Genomic DNA, 27723 nt, shown 5'->3' on the forward strand with positions numbered 1-27723 from the left:
AGATTTTACAATAGTCTGGAGGTGTTTGTGGAGGAGGAGGAGGAGGAGGAGGAGTAGGAGGAATTGAACTCTATTCCGCAGCCACACATTCCCCCCTCACTTCCTGCCTCACAGATAAAAAGATATGAATGCTAAATAACTTTTTAAAACTCAACTGCAATACATAGAAAATCATCATCATCGGACCCCAACTCCCTCACCCGCTCGACCCAAGACTTTTCACTCAATATTGATGGCTCCACTGTCACTCCCTCCACCCACGTCCGCAACCGTGGCATCATTCTCGACCCCACCCCAACCAGGTCACCAAAACTGCCTAAAACTGGTTTTACTACTATTAAACATTTGTCATTAGAGAATTTGTCTTCTTCCAATCCAATTGTGAAACATTTGTCATAACCAAGTGACTATTTGCCGAGAATGACCACAACCAACAAATACAAAGGGACAGAGATTAGGACTTATACAATTATGTTTATTACAACAGAAGAGGATCTCGGGATCCACGTGGCAAAGAGTTAAAACATGTTTGGATCACTTTGATATCTGATCTGTGATCATATAATTATCTCAGCAAAGAGAAAACATTATGTCAATAAGAAATTTAAGTTTGATTAATCAAATAATATATTTAACACCCCGAATCCAAATCTGATCTATTCATAAGTTTTGAACTTTTGGGGGGATACAGCATGGTGCTCCAATGTGGATCACAGACTTCATGTGGCTTCATCTACTGTATGACTTCAGTCATCTATGACATTCAGTCAGTATCTATGAAACGTGACTCAGAATTTGGGTAAGGTTTTAGCCTGATCAGAGCCTTCCATTATAAAATTAAAGTTACATATTTTATACTTTGGTGGACTACTGGTAGTGTGCACAAGAAATTTGGCGTTGATCGGTCCAGCATGTTGCGAGATTAACTCCGGACATAGGCCTACAGACACCGGGTTACACACAGAAAGACAGACAGACACTCTTCTAGAGACTCACCTCTGAAGAGCCATGCGATAAAAAAGGAAGGGGAAAAACAAAGATCTACTGTAGATGACCAATGTCCAATCAATATCACCAACTTGCCCAGCACCTCTGCTACCCAACAGTATGTCCCCTGCAGTCCCAATGTTCTCCTCACAGCTTGACCCCGCCTGGTGCTGAGAAGCAAAACATACTCTCTTTGACTGCAATTACTATCTTGCAGTTAAAGGTAGGTTAAGTGATATTCCTTTAGTGAAAACAAAACATTTTAAACCTTAAAACTCTATATTCTGATAGTAGTATAGAGTGTTTGTTCAGTAACAGGGGTCTCGCTGTCTCTCCAGCTCTTTAATAAACAGAAAATACATTTTCAGGTGGGTTGCAAATGTTCAGCCAATCAGGAGGGAGTACCCATTTATTAGCTTAAATGTTATTAGTGCTACAGTTCCAATTTTGTCTGCTCATTTCTTTGTTTTTTTATTCCAATTAACTTAACTTACTACCAATTAATCTTTTATTATGAATAAAATTGGTATCCCGACCACCTGTAAATGTGTTTTCTGTTTACCAAAGAGCTGGAGAGACATGCAAGGCAACTTCTGTAACTGAACATGCACTCTATTAGCAATGAGTAGCCTACTATCAGAATATAGAGCTATTTAATATATTTACAAAGAAATATCACTTACCCTACCTTTAAGTGCATGTCTATGCCGTTACGCAACGACTTGTACGGAGATGTCACTTAACTTAAATTAGTGACTGAGCGTTGTATCCGTTGCCTGCATGGTTGGTCGATTGAGGCACAGGCCAAATGGACTATTTCTCATTACTGTGTATTGATTTTTTCAATTGTTGCAAGCTGTTCTTAATCACTCCATTAGGTATTCTAATTAAATGTAGAAGGAAACAAACCAATAGAAAAAAACATACTCCACAACAGATAAAAAATAATATAAATGCAACAACAAAATAACACAACCTAATAATAAAAGCCAATAATGCCCAACCCACATTTTCTGTTTATCAATGAGCTGGAGAGAAAGACCCTATAGCAATGATTGCTGATATGCAGATTTTTTTTTACCAAAGAAAATATCACTTACACTACCTTTAACCACTTAAACCACTTAGTTTTAAGTCCCCAAGATCTCTATTCTTGACCCCCTCTTTCTTTCCCTCTACACCAAATCTACAGTATAAGCTCATATGGCGTTGCAAGCTTGTAGATCTCCTATTTTTGCCAAATGTTTGCCTATTTTGCCACATTTTTGCCTATTCTTTGTTGTTAAAAATGTGGGCACTCGACTATATAGAAGTATATCGAGATATAGAAGTTTCAATACCTGGACTGAAAATGGAATTATACCTCACTAAAGAACTTGAATACTGATTGTAATTGTATGTCTTTTGAACAACAAAAGTTGAATGTCCCTCATTCCCCCTGCTACAGATTCTTGCAGCTATGCAATTTCTTATCTTCATGGTCCACCTACAGTATTTTCCAACTCAACCACGCAGCACATTAGACATTCTAGAGCTTAATCCGAGTTCAAAAGGGATAATTGGCACAGCATATTCCTTCCTCAACTCACAATTTGGGGGAAAAAAAGAAGAGAAATCAAAGGCAAGAAGATCTGAATCAAAGGCAAGAAGATCTTATGCAGAAGAAGATCTGCATAATGCCATACAGGCATACAGTACATTGAATATGCAAAATGCCATACAGTACATTCTTTCTCAATCTGTTTAACCACATGAACATGTTCCTATTCTGGCATGTCATAATAGGTGAACATTCAGCGAGAATAGGTGAACATTCTGTGAAAATAGTACCCTCACAACACTACAATGGATGCTACCAAACCATGGTCCTACTTTTCTACTTTCATGAAATGTTTGGGTTTTCTTTTTTCTTTTTTGTCTTTCATTTATTTATTGTTATTTTATTCTCTCTCTCTGTTGTAATTGTGGTGCAGTGGAGTGAGGCCCTGGAGCGGGACATGGTGGTGGTTGGAGCTGTGAGTGGTGAAGAAAGAATTGAATGTGTTGTGTTATAATACTCTAATCTGATGGGTAGTTTGCCATCAAACTTACTGCGTGGGTTCATGCTCCCTGGAGAGTGCCACCTAACCGTTTGAGTGACCCCCATGACCTTTCCTCTAGCACCACCCTCAGGCCAAAATGTCAGCTTTGCACACAAGCTGATTTTACAGAGGTCTCAGAAAGCATCACTGCTGGTCACATTACACAGATGTCATGATTACCAATGCTATTGTCTTCAATCTCCTGCCAATTATGAATAAATATAAAAGATAATGGAAAGTGTCCCCAATGATATGCATAGGTTTGGTTTGAGATATTTAATATGACAAACAAATTGAGCAATACTAAACATAATAACAGCATTACATCTTCCACAGTGTCACATTATGGTCACATTAGATACAACATGGCACTTAATGTAATACAAACACTGGAAAGCACAAGCAAACTAAAACGTTTCATTGCATTCTCTGTCTGCTCAAATCATGTACAGCAATAGATTTGCTCGGCTTGATATTGAAAGAAAATTAAACCTTAAAATAAAAAGGCATTCTCTTTATTTGTGCATTGGTTTGCATAATTTTATGTGTGAGTAACAGAATAAAATGTTCTCTCCATCTTCCTCTCTTACATTGAAAGTGCACAGGTATTCAAATAATGACTGAACAATGTGTTAAATAAAATGTCTGCTGTCAATTACGTTGCTGTCAATATCGATAACCATATTACTCCACATGGAATAAACACAGCACAGAGGTATAATCATATAGAAAGGCTACATGGACATATAATCTGAACTCAAAATTAGGTTCAGTACGTTTACCTCTGATGTATTATAATCAATGCACCTTTCTTCAGTATTTGACAAGGTTTTATGTTGCTGACACACCTTGCGTGACACGGAGTGAAAGAGATAGGCCTACATTTAATTTTCAAACTAACTAAACTAAACTAAACTATTCTAGCTCCATTCTATATAGCCTACTCTATTAAAAGGAAGTTCATGAAGTTGCAGTCAAAAAGCGGCACCCTAGTTAAAGCTCCTTTATTGTAGCAGGGACACCAATACAAATGTATCTTCATCAGGGGTGAATGAAGACTATTGTGCGCCTTATTTGACTGCTACTTCATATATGGGACGTCACTGCTTTTTACTAGTTGATATTGAACCACTTAGAGCACCCAATTAATTGGTTTACTCAACAGTACCGTACTATAATTATTTTTTACTTAGTGCAGCACTCTCCTTTTCTCCCCTAATTTTCTAAAAGGTAATTTAAATGAAAAGAAAGCCACAGCACTTTTATTGGCAAAGACTTCCTTTATTGATCTATGCTTCAGCAAAATTGCTTTGTTCTTGGGTACTGGTCCGGGAATGGCTTCTAATGGTTATAACCATGGACATGAAAAGTGTCTAGGCTTTCTTTACTTCAAAATTGACAAGGATGAACTCTGCTATCCTTCGAATTAAAAGGAACTTTTAATGTAACTCCAAATGCCTTTATGATATAGGTCTATATTATTATTGGTTTAGTTTTTTTTAAATAATAGCCTGATCATTTTAATGATGCACTGAATCTAGGTATTTTGCCGCTGTGCATGGAAATAAGGTATATGTTTATAATATTGCATTTCACATCACAGTTCCAATATTAACTGAAATAATACTTAGTCTTTCCTAATGTGCAACCTTACGGTACTTGTTGACATTTCCAATCTACACAAGTACACATCGATAGTCAAGCACACGAAAACACACGCTTGTCTGTGAATGCATGAATATTTGCGTGTGGAGCACAAGAGATAAGTAAACATTCTCTATACTTGACTGGCCCTCACCCCTATCTCGGGATGTTTGCAGAGACAGATCCATTCATCTGGAACCTAGCTCTGCCTCGCTTGACACTTTCATCAAAACAGAAATGCCAACTATGTTAACACTACATTAGCTGAACTGGCAGTTTCATAGCTGGCTTTATATGGGGAAATCATGAGGGCTGTTACAGGTTAAAGAGTTTTTACATTTCCAGGTACTTTTCCTTTTTTTAGATTGTGGTTCTTTTCATGTGGCACTATATTTTAGGAACTCCCTTAGTCATACGGTACATATTTTCCATTCAAAAGTCACAGGAAAGTGTCACCAGTCACATGTTATCCAGGTGAGTATTTACAGGAACACTAACTCTCACAATAAGTAAATACAAAGTATTGCACAAATTTAGCAAGACTTGAATACGTCCATTGTTATCAATTATCTACAGCCATTTTTTAAGCTATTCAAATAAATTCATTCAAATTGCAACAATTATGAATCTACAGAATGGGAATCCAGGAACAGGTTTAGTACACCCTAATAGGACACACATGAACACAATGGACAATCAATACAGGTGTAACACATGACTTCAAAGGTGGGAGAGTGACATCTGCTGGACAGGTAGTAGCAGCACAGCCGTGACACAAATCACTTGCATGTTCATTTCCCATGGCTGTTTTTTTTTTACGTCATATTACTTACACTGTTTTCTGAAGTGCTGCTCATCACATGAACATGTAAATATACAAAGTCTCTTAAAAATCAATTTGCCACGTTATTGTTGTTGCCTTCCTCTGCAGCGAATTTGATTTCAGCGTTAGCCGTCCTGGAGGCTGTGCTGCCGTCTCTGACCTTGTGCTTGAACAGGAATGGGAAGGTCTTCTTGAAGGACTTGCGGAAGCTGGCTCCCATGAAGCCGTAGACTATTGGGTTGACAGAGGAGTTGGCGTAGGACATGCAGTTGGCCCATGTCTTGATCTTATAGGTGGCGTAGTTGGGCCGGTAGTTTGGATAGAAGGACTGGAAGAGGACGAAGAACTGAATGGGACCCCAGCAGACCGTGAAGAGAAGCACAATCACCACCACCATCTTGGAGACCTTCCTCCTGATGCTGATGGTCCTCTCAGACAGCAGGTTCACCTGGGAAGGAGAGGAGGTCTTAAAAACGTGCACATTTTGATTGATCTTTGAATATATCTATATTTTTAAAGCAAACATTTGTAACTCAAACCTTTGATTCTGGGGATCTCTGGAACAAAATATTTTTGAAATATTTTTTATATTTTTTATATTTTTTATATTTTTTATATTTTTTATATTTTTTATATTTTTATATATCTTATATTTTTTATATATCTTATATTTTAAATTAGAATCGACCTCAGGTCTTAATGGGTTAAGAAGGCCAAGAAACGTCTCTTCTTCCTTAGGACACAGAACCTGCTCATCAACTTCTACCGCTCTACCATCGAGAGTATCCTGACTTGTGCTTGAGTAGTCTGGTATACTCCGGCTGCACTGATGCAGAGAGAAAAGACCTGCAGCGGGTGGTTGAGACAGCGCAGTGGATCATCGGCTCTCCACTACCACGCCTGAGTGATATCCACTCTAGCCGTATCCCCTAATGGACCTCGAAGATCTTCAGGGACCCCTTACAGCCTGGATACCACCTGTTCGAGACAACTTCCATCAGGCAGGCTGAGAGTCATGCAGGCTATAGGACCAAGAGGCTGTCAAACAGCTGTTTCCCAAAAGCTGTGAAAGCACTGTTGGATTCATAACTCCATACACACGCATATACATCATTATGCACCCATACACATGCACACGCACACACACGCACACGCACGCACGCGCGCGCACGCGCACGCACACGCATGCACACGCATGCACACGCACACACAATCCCATTCTCTCCATATGCGTCAGGACTAACGGACTGGAAAACAGCTTCTCTCAAAGAACTGTGACAGCATTGATGGACTCAACCTCATTCTCCCCTAAACACACATACATGTACACGCACGCACGCACGCACGCACGCACGCACGCACGCACACACACACACACACACACACACACACACACACACACACACACACACACACACACACACACACACACACACACACACACACACACACACACACACACACACACAAACTAAAAATAGAGATAATAAAGAGTGATTATAGCTGATTATAGCGGTTAAACACTTGCTTACCTGGTAGTTGTTATCGACTGGCTCTACAGTGGGCTGGCCCACCCTCTTCACCATGAGTGCGTAGCAGAAGGAGATGGTGAGGACAGGCAGCAGGTAGGCAGCTATGAACTGGTAGAGGATGAACGCTCTCTCGTGGGCCTTGGAGGGGAACCTCTCCACGCAGTACTGCTGGGGGCCGTACCAGTTGCCCTCCTCAATGCGCTGGTACATGAAGATAGGCGTGGACAGGATGAAGGAGCCTGGGTAGGACAAATACTGAATTAGTTGAAACTTGAATTATTGTTATGATGTATGTATTCTTTATTCTTTGAGACACACATGCAGTATTGGTATTTGAAGGTGTAAACAAGTTGACCAATGCCAGATATCAGCATTTGTGAGATGGATCGGTTACAGTGTTTAATATGGATACATGCTTCTGTCCTATAGTACTAAACTATGGTTAAGTATTGTAGTGCAGGGACCTGCAACAACCACCATCTTATGAAAAAGGAAGACGGGACGTCCAAATATTAATTTTGCTCAACTTCCCGATGCATGAAAAGGAGCCAAATACACCCAAGAAGCACCTCTGTTTGCAAAGGTGCAAACAAGTCAGGTGACAACAGCTCCCTTCTCCTATCACTGTATTCACTGTATCACTGAGTCACTGAGTCACTGCAGCTACATTTAATCAAAAGCGACGTGTTTTGCATTCTCAGCAAAACCTCTCACCAACTGAAAGGAAGGGCAATTATTTATAGACAATTCCATATGAGAGCCAAACAATAGTAACTATGGCATTCTCTGTAAGTTTCCAAGACATATGCAAGATAGAGCGCATGTCTGAGTCCGAGAAATAATAATAATATTTGGAAAAATAAGGGGAGCTGATCATCTGAGCATGTGGCTGAAGAGTTCTAATTTATGAAATGGGAATGTAATTTACAATTACACACGATTCAAATGAAATGATCTTGTACATTTCTGTTGTCGTCACGGCCCGCGTGCGGGTGGTATATGTTCAGTTTTTGAATCATACTCACAGCATAGGAACACTTTCACAATGAAAACCCATTTGTTGAATGAAATGATTAAAAATAGAGTTGCCTATAGCTGACCAATCCAAATGCAGACGCTGACGATCATGGCGACTCTTGGGGTGCGGTGGCGGAGGGACTTTAGCGGGTAGACGGTGACGTAACAGCGGTCTCCACTCATGGCAGTCAGGGTGATGCAGGTGGCTTGCACTGTCATCTACAGGAAGGAAGGAAGAAAGAGCACGCACGCACGCGCACGCACGCACGCACACACACACACACACACACACACACACACACACACAGAATAAAATGAAGACTACTTGACCACTGTCATGTCACTGAATGCCCCTCATCTGCACTGTTAAGTTTTTTAATGGGTTTTGTGGTTTTGGCCAGGACCCCCTTTTAAAAGAGATTTTTTATCTCAATGGGACTACTCCTGGTAAAATAAAGGTGAAGAAAAACAAAACAAAACAAAGAACAGTGAGCCAAAGCACAGTGAGGCTGCCTGCAGCTGGTGTCATGATCTGCATTGCTTGTGTTGTTTTGAAAGTGTTCTTGAATCTTATTTTGAAGTATGGTCTTGTGTTTCCTGTCTTCCATTGTGGTTTTTACCTGTCTTGTCTCACCTTCCCTGATTTTTGGTTCATGTTTATCACCTGTGTCCTATTTTCCCCAGCCAATCCCTGTGTTAATTGTCTGTTGAGTTCACCTGTGTCCCGTTATCCTCGTGTGTACTTAAGCCCTGTATTTAGCGTTGTATATTGTTGGATTATTGTGTTTGTATCCTGAGTTTCCAAGTTTGTTCATGTTTGCTGTTGTTCATTAAACTCAGTCTTCCACGTCAAGATTCTGACTTCCTTGCATTTGGGTCCTACTAGAGAAACGTCCTAACAGCTGGAGTGAAACTGTTCAATGAATGTTTTCTAAGATCAATGTCAGAATAACTGTAAGAGACTGTATGTAGTAACTGTGAGTAGAAAAGACACTTTAGATGTGGAGAGCGTTCATTCCACTTAGGCAGGAAAGATGCATACTCTAAGCAGCTGTACTTGATACTCAAGAGAAATGGCCTTTTCATCCAATTCTACAATATTTTTGAGGTCTCATTAACGTGATTATGTTTGAAGCACATGGGTGGAATGAGAGTGCCTGCATGCATGCGGCGCGTGCGCGTGTGTGTGTGTGTGTGTGACAGAGAGCTCTCTGAGAGACAGAGACACAGAGAGAGAGAGAGCAAGAGACAGGAGAGAGAGCGAGAGAGTGAAATGAAGGAAAGAGCCAAAGTCAGCTTATTGAGGAGTTGGAAGGAGAGAAGTGCAGAGCTGTGAAGGGTTGGTAATAGCTTTGAGATAGCATTTACTAATTAGCATATGAACACAGAATCCCATTACATTTCTAATTAGGGTGAAGAATGCTGAATTCAATTAATCTACCCACAGCGCCACATCAACAGAATGCAGTTCATACCGGTTTACATTTGAAATTGATGGCGCAACTCGCATCATCAAGCCATCACGTGTTTCTCCCCACACTTAAATTGCACTGGGGTCAAAAACTAAGACCTTGCCACAATAATAACCTTCACCGACCTCCTATGGACTCAGTCCATAGGAGAAAGATTGTGGACATACTCAGCGTATATAATGGATAGTGTTGAAGCTTCAAGCTTGTGAAAGCAGTGCATGGTGACCTCGGCCCCGCGAGGTCACCATGCCCGACCATACCACTGAGGTGACATCTTGAAAGGAGCACTGCAGGGCAACGCCATGCCTCTTCATCGTCATACTTGACTATGTGCTCGTCACACTGAGCAGAGCCATTGTTGGGAGAGAGGAATTGCTATGCTTCACCCTTGTCCCACAGAAGAGTCGGCAAGTGCACCAGTGAATATCACTGATCTGGACTTTGCTGATGGTCTCAGATATACAGTGAAACTTCTACTGTCAGTAGTCATGAGAGAATATAAGACAATTGTCCACTCGACCGCACCAGAGGCAGGACATCGACCTTTACGATGGCATTCTGAGAGTAACAGACAAGATCAAGGAGTGTCGTCTGAAACTTGCTGGCCAATGTGTGTCCAACACACTGAGCTGGCTGTCTGCCCACCTATACTGTGGGAGCCCAAGTGATGCACTGCCTCGAGGGGGAGAAGAAGGCCACGACCATATGTAGAGTAGACCAGCTCAAGAGGGACACTGGCCTCACAACCAAAGAGGAGCTGCACTCCAGCATGAAGATGCTTTACAAACGAAACAAAACAAATAACTTCATTAAAGCAAGAAATAAGAGAGTGAATGTTATTAAAAGAAAACAATATTTAGGGGCCACAGAAGAGGTCTAAAAACTGTAAAAAATAAATAAAAATAAAATGAAATAAAAATAAAATAGAAAGGACAGTTTTAAAATAAGAGGGGGTGCGAGGACTGCATTGATGTGGGTTGGGAGTGAGTACCATAGAACTCTTGAGGGCCTTGTGCTGTACGTGTTCAAATCTATTCTGTGTTTGATTGGGAGCCAGGAGCTGTCATATGAAAATTCTATTCCATATTTGCTTATTATTACATGAGACTTTTCAAACATCTTAACTTTGCTTGTATATTGTAAAAGCTATTCTGATGACAAACAAATAACCCTTATTTTATTCCACAAAATGTTTTGGATGTGATGTTTTTGGCCAACGTCAGACATTGATAGCAGGTCCCCTATCATTAATGTAGTCCCTCTGACGGACTATTATGTGCTTGGACCTAAACAGCCATTAGCTCAGAGTCTTTTCTCATTCCATGCACAACATGCACGCAGTTACACTGTTTTTCAAAGGGATTCTTATTTATTACAAGGGTCATGCTGTGTGATGCATGCTGGGCCATATTCCTTTGAAACAGCCCAACAAAATGAATGTGCCCAACAGAAAAGGACCCCATTTAGCTTTGTATCTGTCAACGCACTTCTTCAGCTTCTGTTTCTCTCTTTCATCTCTCACCACTCACCACTCTCACCACTCCCCCCCCCCCTCTCCTCTCTCTCTCTCTCTCTCTCTCTCTCTCTCTCTCTCTCTCTCTCTCTCTCTCTCTCTCTCTCTCTCTCTCTCTCATATGACGTCAGTGCCCATCTCATGACGTCAGTACCCAGTGATTCAAATTGATGACAGAAGTTATAATCAGGCCACTGGCAATTATGGAGGTGGGAACACTGCTGAGTAGATGATTGCGCTACATTGTATTTTAGCATGAACTGGCCCGAAGCTATGGGTTATGTTGAGGTCAAATATGTTGTCCTCCATTGTCTAAATAATATATTTACCATCTGTGGCGAGCAATCCAATTCCCTCAGTTCAATGTGCTATGAGCTCAATGAAAAAAAAAAAGAAAATCTTTGAAGTTGCTTTGAATGTATGCAGTGCACTGTATTTCAGGCCAAGCAGAGAAATATGAAATATTCATTAAAAAAAAAAATTGAATTAAATATTAAACAACAATTATTGAATTGACTGACTGGCTCACTCACTCACTCACTCACTCACTCACTCACTCACTCACTCACTCCACATGCACGTGCACGTGCACACATGACAATAATTTCCTCATGAATATCAAGATTGAGCATACACACACATGGATAATATTTAGAAGGAGGAATCCTATTCTGGATCAGGGCCCACTTGAAAATCTTATTATTTTAATGATCAATGATTTTGCTTGGATCAGAGGAACTACATAGTTTTTAAAAAAAATTAATGTTATATTATCATAAACAATTGTATTGATTTGCCAATTGTTTGGGGGCCCACTTGCAATATCCTTACGGTCCACTAGTCGGCCCCTGCCCACAGGTTGAGAACGACTTCTCTAGTGTACTCCAATACAAGATGTAACAATAGAAATGAAAAAAGCCATGCCTTCACCCCACATCCTGAACTCTATCTGGATATAATTTGTTGCAGATTAAATACTGGACTATTTTCTTATTTATTAATTGTACCTATATTTGTTTTGCTTTTAGATTAATCACATCACAACAACTTAAATGACAATTCTGTGCTCTACTGTATCCGGAGATAGTACTTTCTTACTATTTTCTTACTTGTTAAGTTTACCTATATTTCTCATAGTTTTTGGTCAAATTTGGGTCAATGTGGTACCATGCAAGTTCGCTCCCTTGTCTGAATGTTTGTCTCTTTCCTGTCTGTTTTTATTGTGCCCAGAATTTAAATGCCCTTGTGGACTAATAAAGTTGTATTGTATTGTATTTTTAACCTACAAAAGGTTCCCACCAAAGGGAGAGGCCACTCTTCTAAAAAAGAGCTGTGAGCCTCATGAGGAAAATGAAAAATCAAATGATTTTGAGGGAAGACAGTGGAGTCAAGATGCATAGACAGCGACAGAGTCTATAGAGTGAGAGTCAAATAAATATTGGAGAATAACGATGATGGTAATTTTATTTTAATATTCAAAAGAAGAAAGGGACCATTCTATAATATGCCTTTCACTACGAGGTTGGAAACTACTCGTCTGCTGCATGTTAAGATGAATAAAGCTAATTATGTTCCTATATGTTCAAGTGAAGAAAAAAGAATGTGCGCGTTTGTCTTTTGACAAATGTGGGTGCACGTGACAGCCTTGTGTGTTCCCTTTCATGTGTAAATTAGTCTTGTGTGTTGAGGCGGAAACGTCACCATCTCTCTGCACTCCCCGCCTTTCATCCTGTCTGCCAGTCTTCCATCTTCCTAATTAATACATTACATTTTTTCTTATGCCTGTAAAGCTTTTGTTCCATCTCCAAAACGAACGTAAAGCCACTTTCAGTTCTTTCCAAAAAAGTAATAATAATACAAAATAGTGGACTAATAGTGGACAGTGATTAACTAGGACTGGCACTCATTATTCACTTAAACCTGACAGGCTGCTTACTAATTGAACAGGAACCACGGCAGTTTCTTCCATTCTTTAGACAAGACCACAGCATTTACAACACAGTACTTAGTGCCATTACTGCACAAAGTATTCAGTATTCATGTGTGAACTATATAATTATTTTGAGGCACATTAGGGCCTCAGAGAAGACAGTCTTCATTATCTTCTCATCTGTCTGCATTATTTCTGACTTCCAGATCCAAAAATAGACAGTGTGTGGGAGAATGGGGTTTTCCTAATTACCGTGAAGTTGTGCAAATTGCAGTACAGAGGAAAAGAAACCCGCCAACAAGAACGACAACAGTCCTGAACCAGACCAATCAACGTAACCAATTAAACTCTACAGTACAGACGTTGTTGACCGGGGTCCCCCATATGGGGTCTATACTTGGTATGCTCCTTTTTTCCCTCTACACCAATCAATTTGCTGAAAATAGCAGATCTACAGTACAAGCTCACAATGTCGCGAGCGTGTAGATCACGACACAATTTTCACCTGCTTTCGCCGAATGTCCGCCTATAATGACATGCCCTGAATAGGCACGATAGAGTTCACGTGCTTAAAGCAGATCTTAAAACGGAGAATTGTCTCAGTGTCTCTGAAGACAGATACTGCTGCACTTCTGACGTCAGAAATGAAAAAGGCGCTTGCCGATGTTATCAGGGCTGTGAGAGATGCCCTTGTCGACACACTGCATTGCTACACAGAGCTGAGGGTAAATGAAATCAATGGAATATCACACGGTACACAGCTTTGTATGTCTCAGACAACGTGGCTTCACGACACACTGATTGGACATGGAAGGGAGAATGAGAATTATAATCTCGAATATAATAAGACTCTGTGCACGTCCTCCTTGGTTGTTTGTGAGTAGGGTTGTCCGATATTGGCTTTTTTACCGATAACCGATATACCGATATTGTCCAACTCTTAATTACCGATACCGATATCAACCGATACCGATATATGCGGGATTATTGTGATTAGGGTAAGCTCAAATGTCATATCACACACACCATATACAGTAAGAACTCCTGTAACTTATTTATAAAGCCAAAAAAAAAAAAAAAAAAAAAAAAAAATTTTTTTTTTTTTTCAAAAACCGATACCGATATTTTCCCGATATCAATTTTTATGCTAATATCGGCCGATAATATCGGGAGGCCGATAAAATCGGACATCCCTATTTGTGAGTTGATGAAAACATACGTGGGAGGACATTATATCGTATTGATGTAATACCCATATGCTCACTCCCTCCATCACTTGATTCATTAAACCCAGTGAACTCTAGCATCCCTATTCTGGGCACATCATATTAGGCAAACATAGGTGTTTAAGGCTGAAAGTCTTAGGAAGGAATATGGAACTGGAATTCTTGCCCATCTACTTTGTCAAAAGACTACAAATCAGTCCATGCTTGAAATAAATGATGAATCTGGCAGGATCAGTCTGAGATTAACCACATGAATAATCGCGTCCCTTTTCTGGGTATGTCATAATAGGCAAATATTTGGCAAAAATCCCAACGCAACACGTTGTGAGCTTGTACATTGGCTATTTTCCGCAAAGAGATTTGGTGTAGAATGAAAGAAGATCATGTCGCAGCAGCTAAATGCAAAATGTGAACTCTCTGGGCCAAATAGATATCCATATATTTCCAAAGAAATGTGTAGAGCATCTTTTTTTGCTGGCTCCCTTATCTCAAAAAGATGATTATAAGGAGCCTATAGAATGTGGCCCACTCCAACATCACAGAGGTTTTATTCTCTCTTGATGCTGAAAAAACGTTTGATTAGGGAGTGGGATTATCTTTTTATACACCGTCAAATTTGCATGTGGTTCAAAATGAATATCTTAATGAATAACCCATTAAAACCGGGAAAGCATCTGTCATTTTTGATTTTTGCGTTGGCTATTCAAAAATAGCAGATATACAAAATTGCTGCGAGCTTGTACATCTGCTATTTTTGGCCATTTAAAAAAAATCTTGAACGTGTTTGAAAAAGGCATTAGAAGGCATTTGTACAATCGGCCTCAGGTCTTAATGGGTTAAACCTGCTTTGGGACTACTCTTCTCCATCTGTTCATGTCGTTCATGTTGAGCCCATCACTATTTTCACATGAAGTTCATGGACGCTTCACAAATGATGTGCCATGCATTTACCTGCTGGAGAAAGGCAACAAACTTGCACATGAAGTCCCCAAAGATCCACCCAGGGAGGGGGTAGAGGGTTGCAGTGAATGGAACACAGCACACCAAGAAGATGATGTCAGTGGCGGCCAGGTTTGCTGCACAAAGAGAAGAAAACATCCCGTCCGTTAGTTAGTCCAGCAGTTCCCAACCTTTTTCCGGATCAGGGCCCACTTGAACATCTTGACAGTGTTCACGGCCCACCCATCTGATCAGTTAACACGGCAGCCGAACTGGTCGAGTGGGCCACGTGCATTTTCATAGTATGTATATTTTAATGTTCAATCAATTGACTGTGTTGCAGCTTGGACCAATGGAACTAAGCTACTTTAAGTTATTTATCAGTATCACGATGAAAACTCATTTTTCAAGGTTAAAACAAAAAACAGCATTTATTTTTATTTAAAAAAAATCTGCATATTGATGTTATATAATTATCATTCAAATGTTAAAATTGGTGTGTCAATTATTTGGGGGCCCACTTGCAATATCCTCACGGCCCACCAGTGGCCCCCGGCCCACACGTTGGGAAACACTGCAGTACTCTAGTGCAGTGGTTTCCAAAATGTTTTGTGCCCAAGGCACGCCAATGGGCAAGACACAATGTCCTGGGCTGGCACACCTGTAATCATAGCTCAATTTGTCCAGAATGTAGGATATGGAGTTGAGTCAGGCATCCGGTCATTCTTTTGTTGAAACAGATGGTAGTTGTTGTCCATGTGTCAGTAAACTAATTAGCAGATGACAACTTGAGAGAAAAAAAACACTTTCAACCTGTGTCCCTCTTTTGGGCATATCGGTGGTTATTACAATGGCCTGCACTACAAAACGCAACCATATTTTGAGCTATATGATGAAAGAAAAAAAACCATAACATTTAACAATGTGTATGTTCCGTAGTGCAATTCCACTGTGTTGTTTGATCCGACGAAGGAATGGCGGATTCGGCCAACCCCCGAAATACCCGTATGTGTGTCTGAAAGTGTCTGAAAAATATGGTAATAGGGTATTTGATTTTGTCAATGTCACCCAGCCCAAAAAGCAAAATGACTCTAGTGCAGTGGTTTCCTAAATGTTTTGTGCCCAAGTCACGCCAATGGGCAAGTCACAATGTCATGGCACACCTGTAATCATAGCTCAATTTTGTCAGAATTTAGGACATGCTGTTGAGTCAGGCAGGGTTCACTCGACATCCTGTCATTCTTTTGTTGAAACAGATGGTAGGTGTTGTCCATGAGTCAGTAAACCATAATAGTGTTCCCAAATCCCTTTGAAAAGGTAGAGCTGCATGTTCAGAACCACCGGCACAAAACCATCTATTTGCACTCAGATAAACCGTAACACAACATGTTTTCAATCTTTTTTACGCCACATAATCAAGTTGGACAATGGGAATTGAATGAATATATCTGTAAACATTTCTGGACCTTATTTTATGTCAGGGTTTTTTCTGATCAAATCCAAATGCAGATATGAGATGTTGGGTCTTTGATAAACAGTATGCCTTCTGTTGTGTATGGACCATTCATCTGTGTAGCATTCAATGGAAATGGAAACCTGCAGGCTTTTTTTAATGTCTGCAATGTGTGCACTGCATTAAAGGTCATTAAATACTAAAGTTCCTTTTGTGGTATTGAAGAATTTGCAGTACTAACAAAAAATATGGTAATAGGCTATTTGATTTTGTCAATATCACTATCACGGTCACCCAGCCCTAAAAGCATAATTATGCCTCCTTCTAAATGTCATGTTGAAAAGGATGAAATGCATACGCACACACAACTCAAACTATGAATAGGTTTTAATCACTTTTGGAATCTCAAAGGCCACATTTAACAAACTATTGCATGCACACACACATACACATGCATGCACATGCATGCACATGTATGCGCGCACGTACGCACGCGTGCATACACACACACACACACGAACGCGCACGCACGCACGCACGCACGCACGCACGCACGCACGCACGCACGCACGCACGCACGCACGCACGCACGCACGCACGCACGCACGCACGCACGCACACACACACACACACACACACACACACACACACACACACACACACACACACACACACACACAGTACACAGTACACAGTACACAGTACACAGTACACCGTGATCCGAATCCACCAATCAGGGTGTAACACATAAAATAGACTACACAGATTTTCAGCTATTTTAAAGAGATTTCACTATCCTTCACAATCACACGTATAGTGTAAAGCAGTAGTTCTCAAAGTCTGTTTCAGGGACCCTCGGGATCCCTAGAGGGGGTTCTATCTTTTTCTTTTTATGTTTTTCTTTTGTTTTCACTTATTCTGATTCAAATAGATCAAAAGAGAATGATGTGCAAATCCCATAGTTGCTGGTCTAGGAAAGGATAACCCCAGCATCCATATTCTGGGGAAAAGATTCACAGAAAATAGCAGTTCTACAAGCTTACAACGGCTGATAGATTGCAGCTAATGTAGATTGAAAACAGCTAATATAGAGTGGAAACAGCTAATGTAGATTGAAAACAGCTAATATAGAGTGGAAACAGCTAATGTAGACTGGAAGCAGCTAATGTGTGGAAACAGAAAAGTCACTAGCATAGAGCCCTGATATGAGGGACTCCGGTCAACCAAGTATAGGGTTAAAGTGGCTTAAAAATGAAGTCATCTTAGCAAAACATCTTAGCTCTGAAAAGTATATTTTACTAGCAAAATACAGTATACAGGTATACAACAATGTTTCGGCCAAACAATTTGGCCATCCTCAGGTGAATTGCCGGGTCCATTTGAACACTCGTCAATTAATATGTATTTGGCCGCGGACCCCCATCTGAAAATGTTTTGTGACAGGGACCCCCAGAAGAGAAGATTTAACATAAAATGTTCAAATATAGCAGATGTACAAGCTCGCAGCGTGGCCTGAAGTGACACGCTGTGAGCTTGTATACTGTACCTGCTATTTTTGAATAGCCAATATATAAAGTGGATAAAGTGGTTAAACTGATTGTGATGCTGTATTAACACATTTTGCTGGGGACCAGTAGCCCCCCCCCCCGCTTCGCTGTGCCTCAACCTGCCCACTTTGAGTTTCTCACTTACAGGTCGAGGTTGAAAATACCTCTGGGGTGTTAGGTGTGTGATATTTTATATGGATCTTAGTATCTTACTAACAGCAAGATGCATCCACCACACCGTTCCATCCACCGTCCACAGACTGTTAGTGCAACGTTTCATGTATTGTGACAGTTTCCTTACATAGATTAACTTTATGCTGTTTTTTTCCTTAAACTTTCATGGAGCAAAGGAAGGAGCAAATACTGTAGGGAGCGCAGAGCCAGTGTGAACGGTCCGTCTCATTGTGGCCAGTGCCACACGCACACACACACTTCCTCGCTCTCTCTCTTCCTCCGAAAAATGGTACCTGTATTATGTGACTTATCAGATTTTCATTTCTTTGAGCACATTCAGAAAAGCATCTGGTGACCCCTCCAAATGATTTGGCGTCACCTCGGGGGGTCGCGACCCCCAGGTTGAGAACCACTGATGCAAAGGATGCAATTGTTTAGACGCTACACTCTCTGCTCCTCTGTTTCTCTGGGTTTGATTCCTGGTGGTGCTACAGGACACACTGTGCATGTGCACCGTATCACGTCTCATTCTTCAACAAGGCATTCATCACGTCTGTCAATACTGTTGCGGTTTAAGAACGCATCACCAGATAGACCGGCCATGTTGTGCATGGTAGCACTGATGTATCTACTGTTCATATCAAGGTCCATTATCTATTTGGCATTTTGAGCCACGGACCACCATTTGATGAGACCTAGCCTCTAAGACCGCATATTTTGTCGTCGTTTCTGGCCACAATTCCATGCTGTATTGATGTTGGTACCATAGGAGAGATAACAGGCAAACGTTGATCAAAATATAAATTATTTAATTAAGTAATGCAGATGTTTAACAATAATTTAACTCTTGAGAGTGTAAAATGAAACACTCTCAAGAGTTAAAAGATCTGTAAGGGTCCATTTGGTTACCAACTCTCCATCATTTAGCCCGGGAGCCACCTGGAACCCCCTCAAGGACCACTGGTGGTCCACCGGACCACTGGTTGAGAACCACTGATCTACACAACTGGAGTGACGGGAACGAAAGAAACGACAATACTCTCGAATTCTACCTCATACCACATGATGAGGTCATGCCCTCTCCGGGAGTAAACGTGGCTTCGCCACCAAGCCATGTGTTTGATAACACAGGACAGTAATAACCAGCTTGGAGGAAAATGATCGAACGAATGAATATCCTTTGTTATTTGCTGTGCAATATTATGTGACTCCTGGACAGATTGATTCAGGGATTTCCTCCCTCACACTCTCTTCCTATCAGATTCCCTTTCTGTCTCAATGAATTGGGAATTGGAAGGTTCCCAGTTCAATCCCGGGCTCAGCTAGTGTCGAAGTGTCCAGTGTCGCATGACACTGAACCCCTAATTGCGCCCGATGAGCAGGTTTGTGCAATTCATGGTTTCCTCTGCCCTTGTGTGTGAATGTGTGTGTCTGAATGGGTGAATGTAATGCACATTGCTGAGAGCAGAGAGAAACCCTGAATAAGATAATTCTTGCTCGTATGGTGTGGCGTGTACACATGATGAAACAATAGATCTTCAACCTTGAGAAACTTGTTGACGTCACCCAGCAAGATCTTACCAGTCAGTCCAACTCTCTGGCAACCTTTCACTCACACTGTACTGCAAGAAACAAGGTTATTATTGTTATTATAGTTATCTAACAAAAACTAACTAATCTAAGTTATCTAACAAAACTAACTAAGGTTAGTTGACAAGCTGATACTGTATTGTGGGATTACAAAACCAACTAAAACAAACTAAAATCATGGAGAAAAAAAATCAAAATCAATAAAATAATAATAATAATAACTAAATAACTAAATAATAACCTTGACAATACCGTACAGCATTCATTACAGTCTTAATATAGCTTGGGGGACGTTAACATTTGTTTAGACTTAATATAGCTTGGAGGACATTGGCATTTGTTTAGAATTAATAAAGCTTGGGGGACAGTGACATTTCTTGGGTTTAACACATAATCACGCAATATTCTTACCCAACATCTGGATCAGTGGATAAGCGGCTGATCTAATCAGATGCTTTACCGTTGCTATTTTTACATCCGGAACAATATATTGAAAGAGCGGGCAGCTGGTGAGATGAGCAGTGTAATCCAATGTTGTTGAATATTAAACGGCCCAGTATACTGGCCATGGCATATTATATACATCATCACATCAACATGCATGTCACATACTGTACACTGGTGCATATGAGCATGCACGTGCAAACACACAAATGCACATGCACTCGCACACACACACACACACACACACACACACACACACACACACACACACACACACACACACACACACACACACACACACACACACACACACACACACACACACACACACACACAAACCCACAGACACACAGACACAGACACACGCACACGCACGCACGCACTCACGTACACCTACGCGCCCTCCACTGCCACCCTGTCTTTTCAGTTAATCCATCACCTTTACATTGGGATTGTGTTATTGTCAACAGCTCGCCAGACGTGATTCAGAGTGACAGACCAAATCAATCACTTCAAAGCCTTCTGTGCTGCTGATCAAGAAACGTTAAGGCGGGATTGATTTATTGAATTGATATTTTGACCAGTTCATTAGGGATGTACAAGTGCAAATCTTCACCTCAGAAGAAGTACACTACAGCTTCATACTGTGGCTGACATCATCATTGTTATGACATTTTGTGCAATTGCTCAATGTTTAATATCTCCTTGATTTTGACAACACAGTACACAGTTCGTTAATTCGATGGTTTGTAGAAATGTTTGAAAATGTTAAGTTTGTTGATTTTTCTTTTCTTAATTGCCTAATGTGAATAAATGGGTTTAGCATTCCTTAACCTACTCAAGTTCAACAGTAAAATCCTCTGAATAGGACCCTTAAAAAATGTCTGAGTTACATGAACACTGAGGATTGTCACGTGTGCAACATGCATACAGGTTTGCCACACTGTTGTGTGCAGGCCCACATCTGGACATGGGTTACACGCAGATCGGCGATTTTTGGCCAAGAGATTTGGTGCAGAGGGAAACAAGGCGCCGGCGGTGGCAAAATATAGATTCCTGGGGGACCCCGGTTAAATATTGTTACTGTTGGGAAGAAACCTTGTACTTTATAGTTTTTTAGTTTTTTTGTAAATGAATGAACGCCCTACTTAATACTACAATGTCACTCAAAAGTAACACAAATTGCCGATCTACAAGCTCACAATGCGTCGCATCTGCTCTACAAAAAACATCTCGCTTTCCTGAGCCAATTATTTGATTACCAGTGGAGACTCAATTGAGTGTCCTACTGAGCTGCCACCCGGTCATCGAATTATTGGCTCAGGAATGCGACAAAAACATCGCCATGCTTTTGGGGTGTGTAAACAATAGAAAATAAGAAATGTTTTGGGTGAACTACTCCTTTAAGTCTGTCTATTGGTTTTATAAATATTGAACAAATGAAAGGTATTGACAAAAACTTGGATCCAAGTTGGATCCATTGGAACATAACAATAAAGTTACAATCTTGGACATACAAGGTTTCCACCCAACGGCGACGATATACATCAGGCTTTAATGCGATTCAATCCTCCTCACCTATGTAGAAGTTAGTGGCCGTCCTCATCTGCCTGTGTTTGGAGATGACGTAGATGACCAGCGAGTTGCCCACCAAGCCCACCAGCATGATGAGGGAGAAGAAGAGAGGCACCAGCCAGGCGTCCGTGAGGAAGGGGTGACCTTCCCTCTCCTCCTCTTCCTTGGCGTCCCCGCTGTCCCGGGAGGAGTTCAGGTCGGAGGCGTTGAGCCAGAGGCGCTCCGTGGTGGCATTCCAGGTCTCCTCTGACGAGGAGAACATGGTGGGAGATGACGGACGTCAGGCGAGAGGGAGAAAGAGGAGAAGAAAGCACGTGCGCGCAGCGGCAAGTTGTGCAGAGAGTAGTTGAACAGGAGTGGATGATGCTGGGAGCGAGAAACAGAGAGAGAGAGACGGTGAGAGAGAGGGGGAGAAAGAGGGGGAGAGAGATAGGGAGAGACAGTGAGAAAGAGAGAGGACCAAATGCACAGGAGAAGAATACAGGAAAGAGAAGACAGGGGGGGGGGAGTGAGAGAGAGAGAGAGAGAGAGAGAGAGAGAGAGAGAGAGAGAGAGAGAATGAGAAGGCTGGAGAGTTGTGGAGGGATCGGACAACAGGACGGACAGGGAGGCATGCACGCCTCAGTAGATGAGAAAGTGTGGAGGGCAGGCAACAAGTGAACGGAAAACGGTATGCGAGACAAATGATGCTGGAGGTTGATGGAGTGTGGTGGTGGTGTGAGGGAGGGGGTAGGGAGTGGGGGGCGGTCAAAGGTGTCCGGGAGAGAGAGGAGGAGGAGAGGAACAAAGCTTTTGACGGACTCCCTCTGCTTTTGTATTCAAAGCGAGACAGAGAGTCCCGCTGACTGCAAATCCACGGCTTTGATCAGAGGCAGCAAAAGGATGAGCAGAGCAACAGAGAGAATTCAGATCAATGGAGGCAACGTGTGAGAGTCAAGTACTGGTGGGGGTCCCTGCATCCTCTCACATCCATCACTTCAGGTGACAGGCGAAAGCGGCTGCCTGTGAAGCGTTCAGTTTTTTTCCAAGTGGATGGACAAGCCTCACCTGCCAGCCAGCCACCCGTAGAGGTAGAATGTGGGCTGTGTTGAAGTGTTCACAGTGCTCTGGCACTTGGCAGTCCAATCCAGACCAGAATGATCCTTTTATATTTGCAGCGTCTGTTTTTCTTCTTTTCTGACAGATGAATATCTCCTGCTCCTGTTTTCCAGGTCTGGATTCCGGACAGATTTCAGGTTTATTTTGTAACCTTTTACCTTTAAATTGGTCCCCTGCACTTGAATCTATGCTCCTCGCTTTAGGTCCATTCTCCAGTCACAACAGCCCTCCCTTTACTGATAGGTTTCCGAGTGGATCAGAGTATCGCTCATTTCATGGCTGCTGGCAGCTCTGTGTGTTTGAACTGTAACCCTGAAAAAATGCTGCTCCATCAGTATCAGTCGGCGCCTGCATGGGATTCAGAGTAATTGGATTTCATCATCTGCAGTAATTGAAGGTCTTCATGTTTTTCCTCCCTGTATACAGCTGAAGCAGCCTTGGTTTCAGTGGAGTGAGAGTGCAGAGCAGAGGAGATGCCACGGTCTTATATAGTGGCCGAGCACACCATCAGGACGCACATAACATCCCCGAGAGAATGCTAATGCACATACAGTATGCACACACACGTGCGCACATGCACGCACACACACACACACACACACACACACACACACACACACACACACACACACACACACACACACACACACACACACACACACACACACACACCCCCACACACACACACACACACACACACACACACACACACACACACACACACACACACACACACACACACACACACACACATCAACATTTTAGGACAGAAAATTGTAGAAACAGCCGTTCCAAAAGCTCACAAAGCTGTGAGCTTTCTAATTGGCTTATTTTCCGGTGCGCAACACCGGCGTGTAACTAAGTATAAATCAGACATAACTCCAATCCAGAATCCTAAACCTAATCTCTAAAATGACTAATCCTAAACCTAACCCCTACCTTAGTCTTTTACCCTAATTCCCCAAATCTTTTTTAACCATTAAAAAAACATTTCTCTTGTGAGGACCAGGAAAATAGTGCTCACCATGTCTGTTTCTCAAATTCGACTACTTTTGGGGACATCTGGCCCTCACAAGTGTACTAATACACACACACACACACACACACACACACACACACACACACACACACACACACACACACACACACACACACACACACACACACACACACACACACACAATTATACAGTGCAATACATGCTGTCTTACCGTATGTTCCCCCTCCATATCATGCATATCTCCAGCGACTCAATCAGCACATGTTACATCGAAAAGAAAGTGGGGTTGATGGTGCCTCTGCACACACACACACACACACACACACACACACACACACACACACACACACACACACACACACACACACACACACACACACACACACACACACACACACACACAGAGAGAGAGAGAGCTTATAACACAATTGTGGGCTACAGCCTGATTCAGGGGTCTGATGTCAGGGTCTCCTAGCAACATTATCTCCCAGGCTAAATAGCCACAAAAAACACAAACACAAACACACACACACACACACACACACACACACACACACACACACACACACACACATACACGCGCGCGCGCACTCACAGTACACACACATTGTATTGTATACAATATATCCAAACGTATTATCTGAATTAAAACTATTTTCAAGTATCATATTCATCCTGTAAACTTGCTATACCTTTGCTTGCATTTTGCTCGTACATTTGTGCAGTATGCGTCATTCATTTCTTTTTTTTTTCCTCATTTGGGAACAAAACTCTTACATAACTCTTCTGCTTTCCTCCCGCAGTAAGCCTGCAAACAAAACAGAGGACAAAGTACATAAAAGCCTCTATATGAAACAAAAGCAATCATCTTCCATCAGAGTGGTGACCATGCAGCCATGTACGGTTGGTTCCAGAGGATGACACATGATAAGAGCAATGTTGTACCCCTTCTCTTCTTTTATTCAGTGGGTGGTTTCAGAGAAAAGTGGGATTATAAAACACTGTTTTTGAAGAGGGGACAATTGAACTACATTTGTAGTCAGTTGAAGAGGGCTCTTTGTGTCACAATGTGTGATATTCTTTTAAACAGGTGATTGTTGCTGCTGAGAAGTCCACCGTTGAGAGCCAGTGGCAATGTTTACCTGTGTGCAAAAACACCAATTTATGTGCAAATAAACACAAATTGTCTCCCGGTTTTGGTAGGAGGAATGTCAAAGCATAAATAAAAAAACTCTGGGTAGCCATAACTTAAGCTTGCAATACATGAACCACATACACTCTATCAAGCTTATACATTTGTTGTTGATAGTTAACTTTAGATGGAAAAAAGGAGAGGGCCAGCTGTCCTAGACCCCTGGGGGACTCCTGTCAATGAGGTACAGAAGTGGTTAATGCTTGTTATTCTGTTAATTGGGGCACCAGAGACTGACAGAGTTCACTGGTGTGCTAACGATTTGCATATCGTGTTAGTATGAAACGTTTTAAGACCTTAATGATCCCAGTGGCAGTGTACTAAGTAAGTATGCACAGTGGTTTTACATAATCTACATGCTAATTCAGTGGTGTCAAACCAGTCAGCACCTGTCTCTTTTTTCCTTTAACCCATTAAAACCGGGAAAATATTTTTGTGATGGGGTCTGCAACGAAATACATATCATTTTGGGGGTCCTTGGCATGACAAAGTTTGAGCACCACTGACATAGAAAAGTTTGGATTTAGAAGACATTTTTAGAATCAGCCTCAGTTAAAATGTTGAATAGCAAATTATTTTGATCTCTCTTTCTCCCAATTTAGTTGTTATGCCAAATTCCTCACTGCTGTTGTACCCTACTACTAGTAGCTTACCTGCCATCGAGGAGCCCCCACCAGGAGGATGTAGTGCCTCTATCCTACTCATCCCATTCAACATTCCCAGCTGACAGGTGGCGCCCCAGCCTGTAGGAATACGTGCAGTGACAAATATCACACTCCCCACCGACTTCCTCTTCCCTCCCCTGAACGCGGCCAACTGCGTTTGTATAGATGCTCTGCAAGCCAGATTCATCATGGTGGATTTGAACCGCTAGACTCCATGGTGGCATAGACATGTGCGTTCCCCCTGCAGCACCAGAACGCACATGTTTTTGATAAATGTCGAGGAGTGGGTAATGATTACCACGTCAAACCCTATTTTGAGCATGTCATTATAGAAAAAGAAAATAAGATTGAAAAACATTGCAGATCTCATCAAGCTCACAAAGTATCCCAATGTATTGTGAGCTTGTAGATCAACTATTTTTGCTATTTAGCGTACGTACAGTGACTGGCGTAACCACATTCTGGGCATGTCGTACTCATAATAGGCAAACATTCTGCGAAAATACCAAAATAGTTTCGGTTCAGGGTAGAGGGGAAAAGAAGGGGTCCATTACAGAACCTGGGGGACTCAGACAACAAAGTAGGCTGTATATAGGGTTTTAAGTGGTTACTTGAAGATGGAGGGAAAGTTTAAAATGTCAGAGAATTCAAAAAAGGTGCTTTTGCTCTTTCCTGGCTCAAGCACAGTGAAAGACACGCTCTGCCATTGACGCATTATATCAGCACTCACAGCTCCCGTCACTGGCTGACCTTTCGCGGCGAAGGACAACCCGAACACAACCAGCAGAACATACTAACAAAACCATTGATATTCTGTGTTGCACTGTGGCACTCTGTGGTTTGTTTGAAAATAAACGCTCACGCTCCCTCTGCGTCTCATTGCATTTATGATGAAACAGTTCATGCCACAGAGGGGCATGAACTCGCAGCAAGCTCATCTACAAGCGTGTCCGAGCCAAACTAATGCCGACTTTATCCTCCGTCGTTTGATGGTGTCGTGCTGCTCACGCGCCGAACATAGCCGATCTACAAGCTCACAATGTGTCGCGTCCGCGACGCATTGTGAGCTTGTAGATCGGCTACATTCGACACCGCCGAACGACAAATAAATCATGCCAAAAGACATGGCCTTTCTGAAGGGATTATGGGAGAGGAGAAGAGGCAGGCAGAGAGGACTGCAGGAGGGAGGAGGCTGGAGGAAAGAATAGACGAATAAAAGGGGAATTGAAAAGATAGCATTCAGGTTGTATAACCTCCTCCAGAAGAGAAGAGAGCAGAAGAAAGCAGAATGCAATAGAATATTTTGCCCTATGGAGAATATAATAGGCTTACTTTAGATGTTGACTTTATGTTAAATATTTTTTACATTTTCTTTGTTATTTACTAGTACCACTTAAACCCTCTAGTCTTTAGTGTGAAATAGACCTGAGTTGCAACTTTTCCAGCACCAAATCTCTTCGGCTAATATAGCTGATCTACAAGCTCAAAATGCATCGCAAATGTGACACGTTTTGAGCTTTTTGATCTGCTATTTTTGGCTAATGTTCTCCAGATGTATGCTGGTGTTCAATTGGTTAAAGGACCATACCGGCGTCATTGTCTATTCACAGCTTTGGACACATATAGCCTATATCACAAACAGACCAAGTTCCTGTTAACGGCTTCATTTTTCACATTGTGAGTTATATTTTCTCCAAAGACAAAGACACGTCCTCCAACTTTGGTGCGGAGCCAAACTGCTACGGGCAGCAAACTCATGGTTCAAAGAAGGACTAGCAACTCACTTTTAAATGTTCGGAACTTTATTCCCATTTGCAGCAA

At 41.7% G+C, this 27723-nt stretch overlaps 1 protein-coding gene across 1 annotated transcript; it reads right to left on the minus strand.

Moving 5' to 3' along the window:
• Nucleotides 1–5605: 5605 nt before the first annotated feature.
• Nucleotides 5606–26092, minus strand: kiss1ra (KISS1 receptor a; the record flags this gene model as incomplete). The annotated part of the gene is made up of 6 exons (XM_084056817.1): nucleotides 5606–5983; nucleotides 7068–7306; nucleotides 8168–8303; nucleotides 15177–15301; nucleotides 21951–22193; nucleotides 25891–26092. The coding sequence occupies 6 exons, from the start codon at nucleotides 26090–26092 to the stop codon at nucleotides 5606–5608; spliced, it is 1323 nt and encodes a 440-aa protein (XP_083912943.1).
• Between the last annotated feature and the right edge of the window lie 1631 nt (nucleotides 26093–27723).

This window comes from Gymnoscopelus microlampas, assembly GCF_963454915.1.
Source record: "Gymnoscopelus microlampas genome assembly, chromosome: 5".
Classification (NCBI taxonomy): domain Eukaryota; kingdom Metazoa; phylum Chordata; class Actinopteri; order Myctophiformes; family Myctophidae; genus Gymnoscopelus; species Gymnoscopelus microlampas.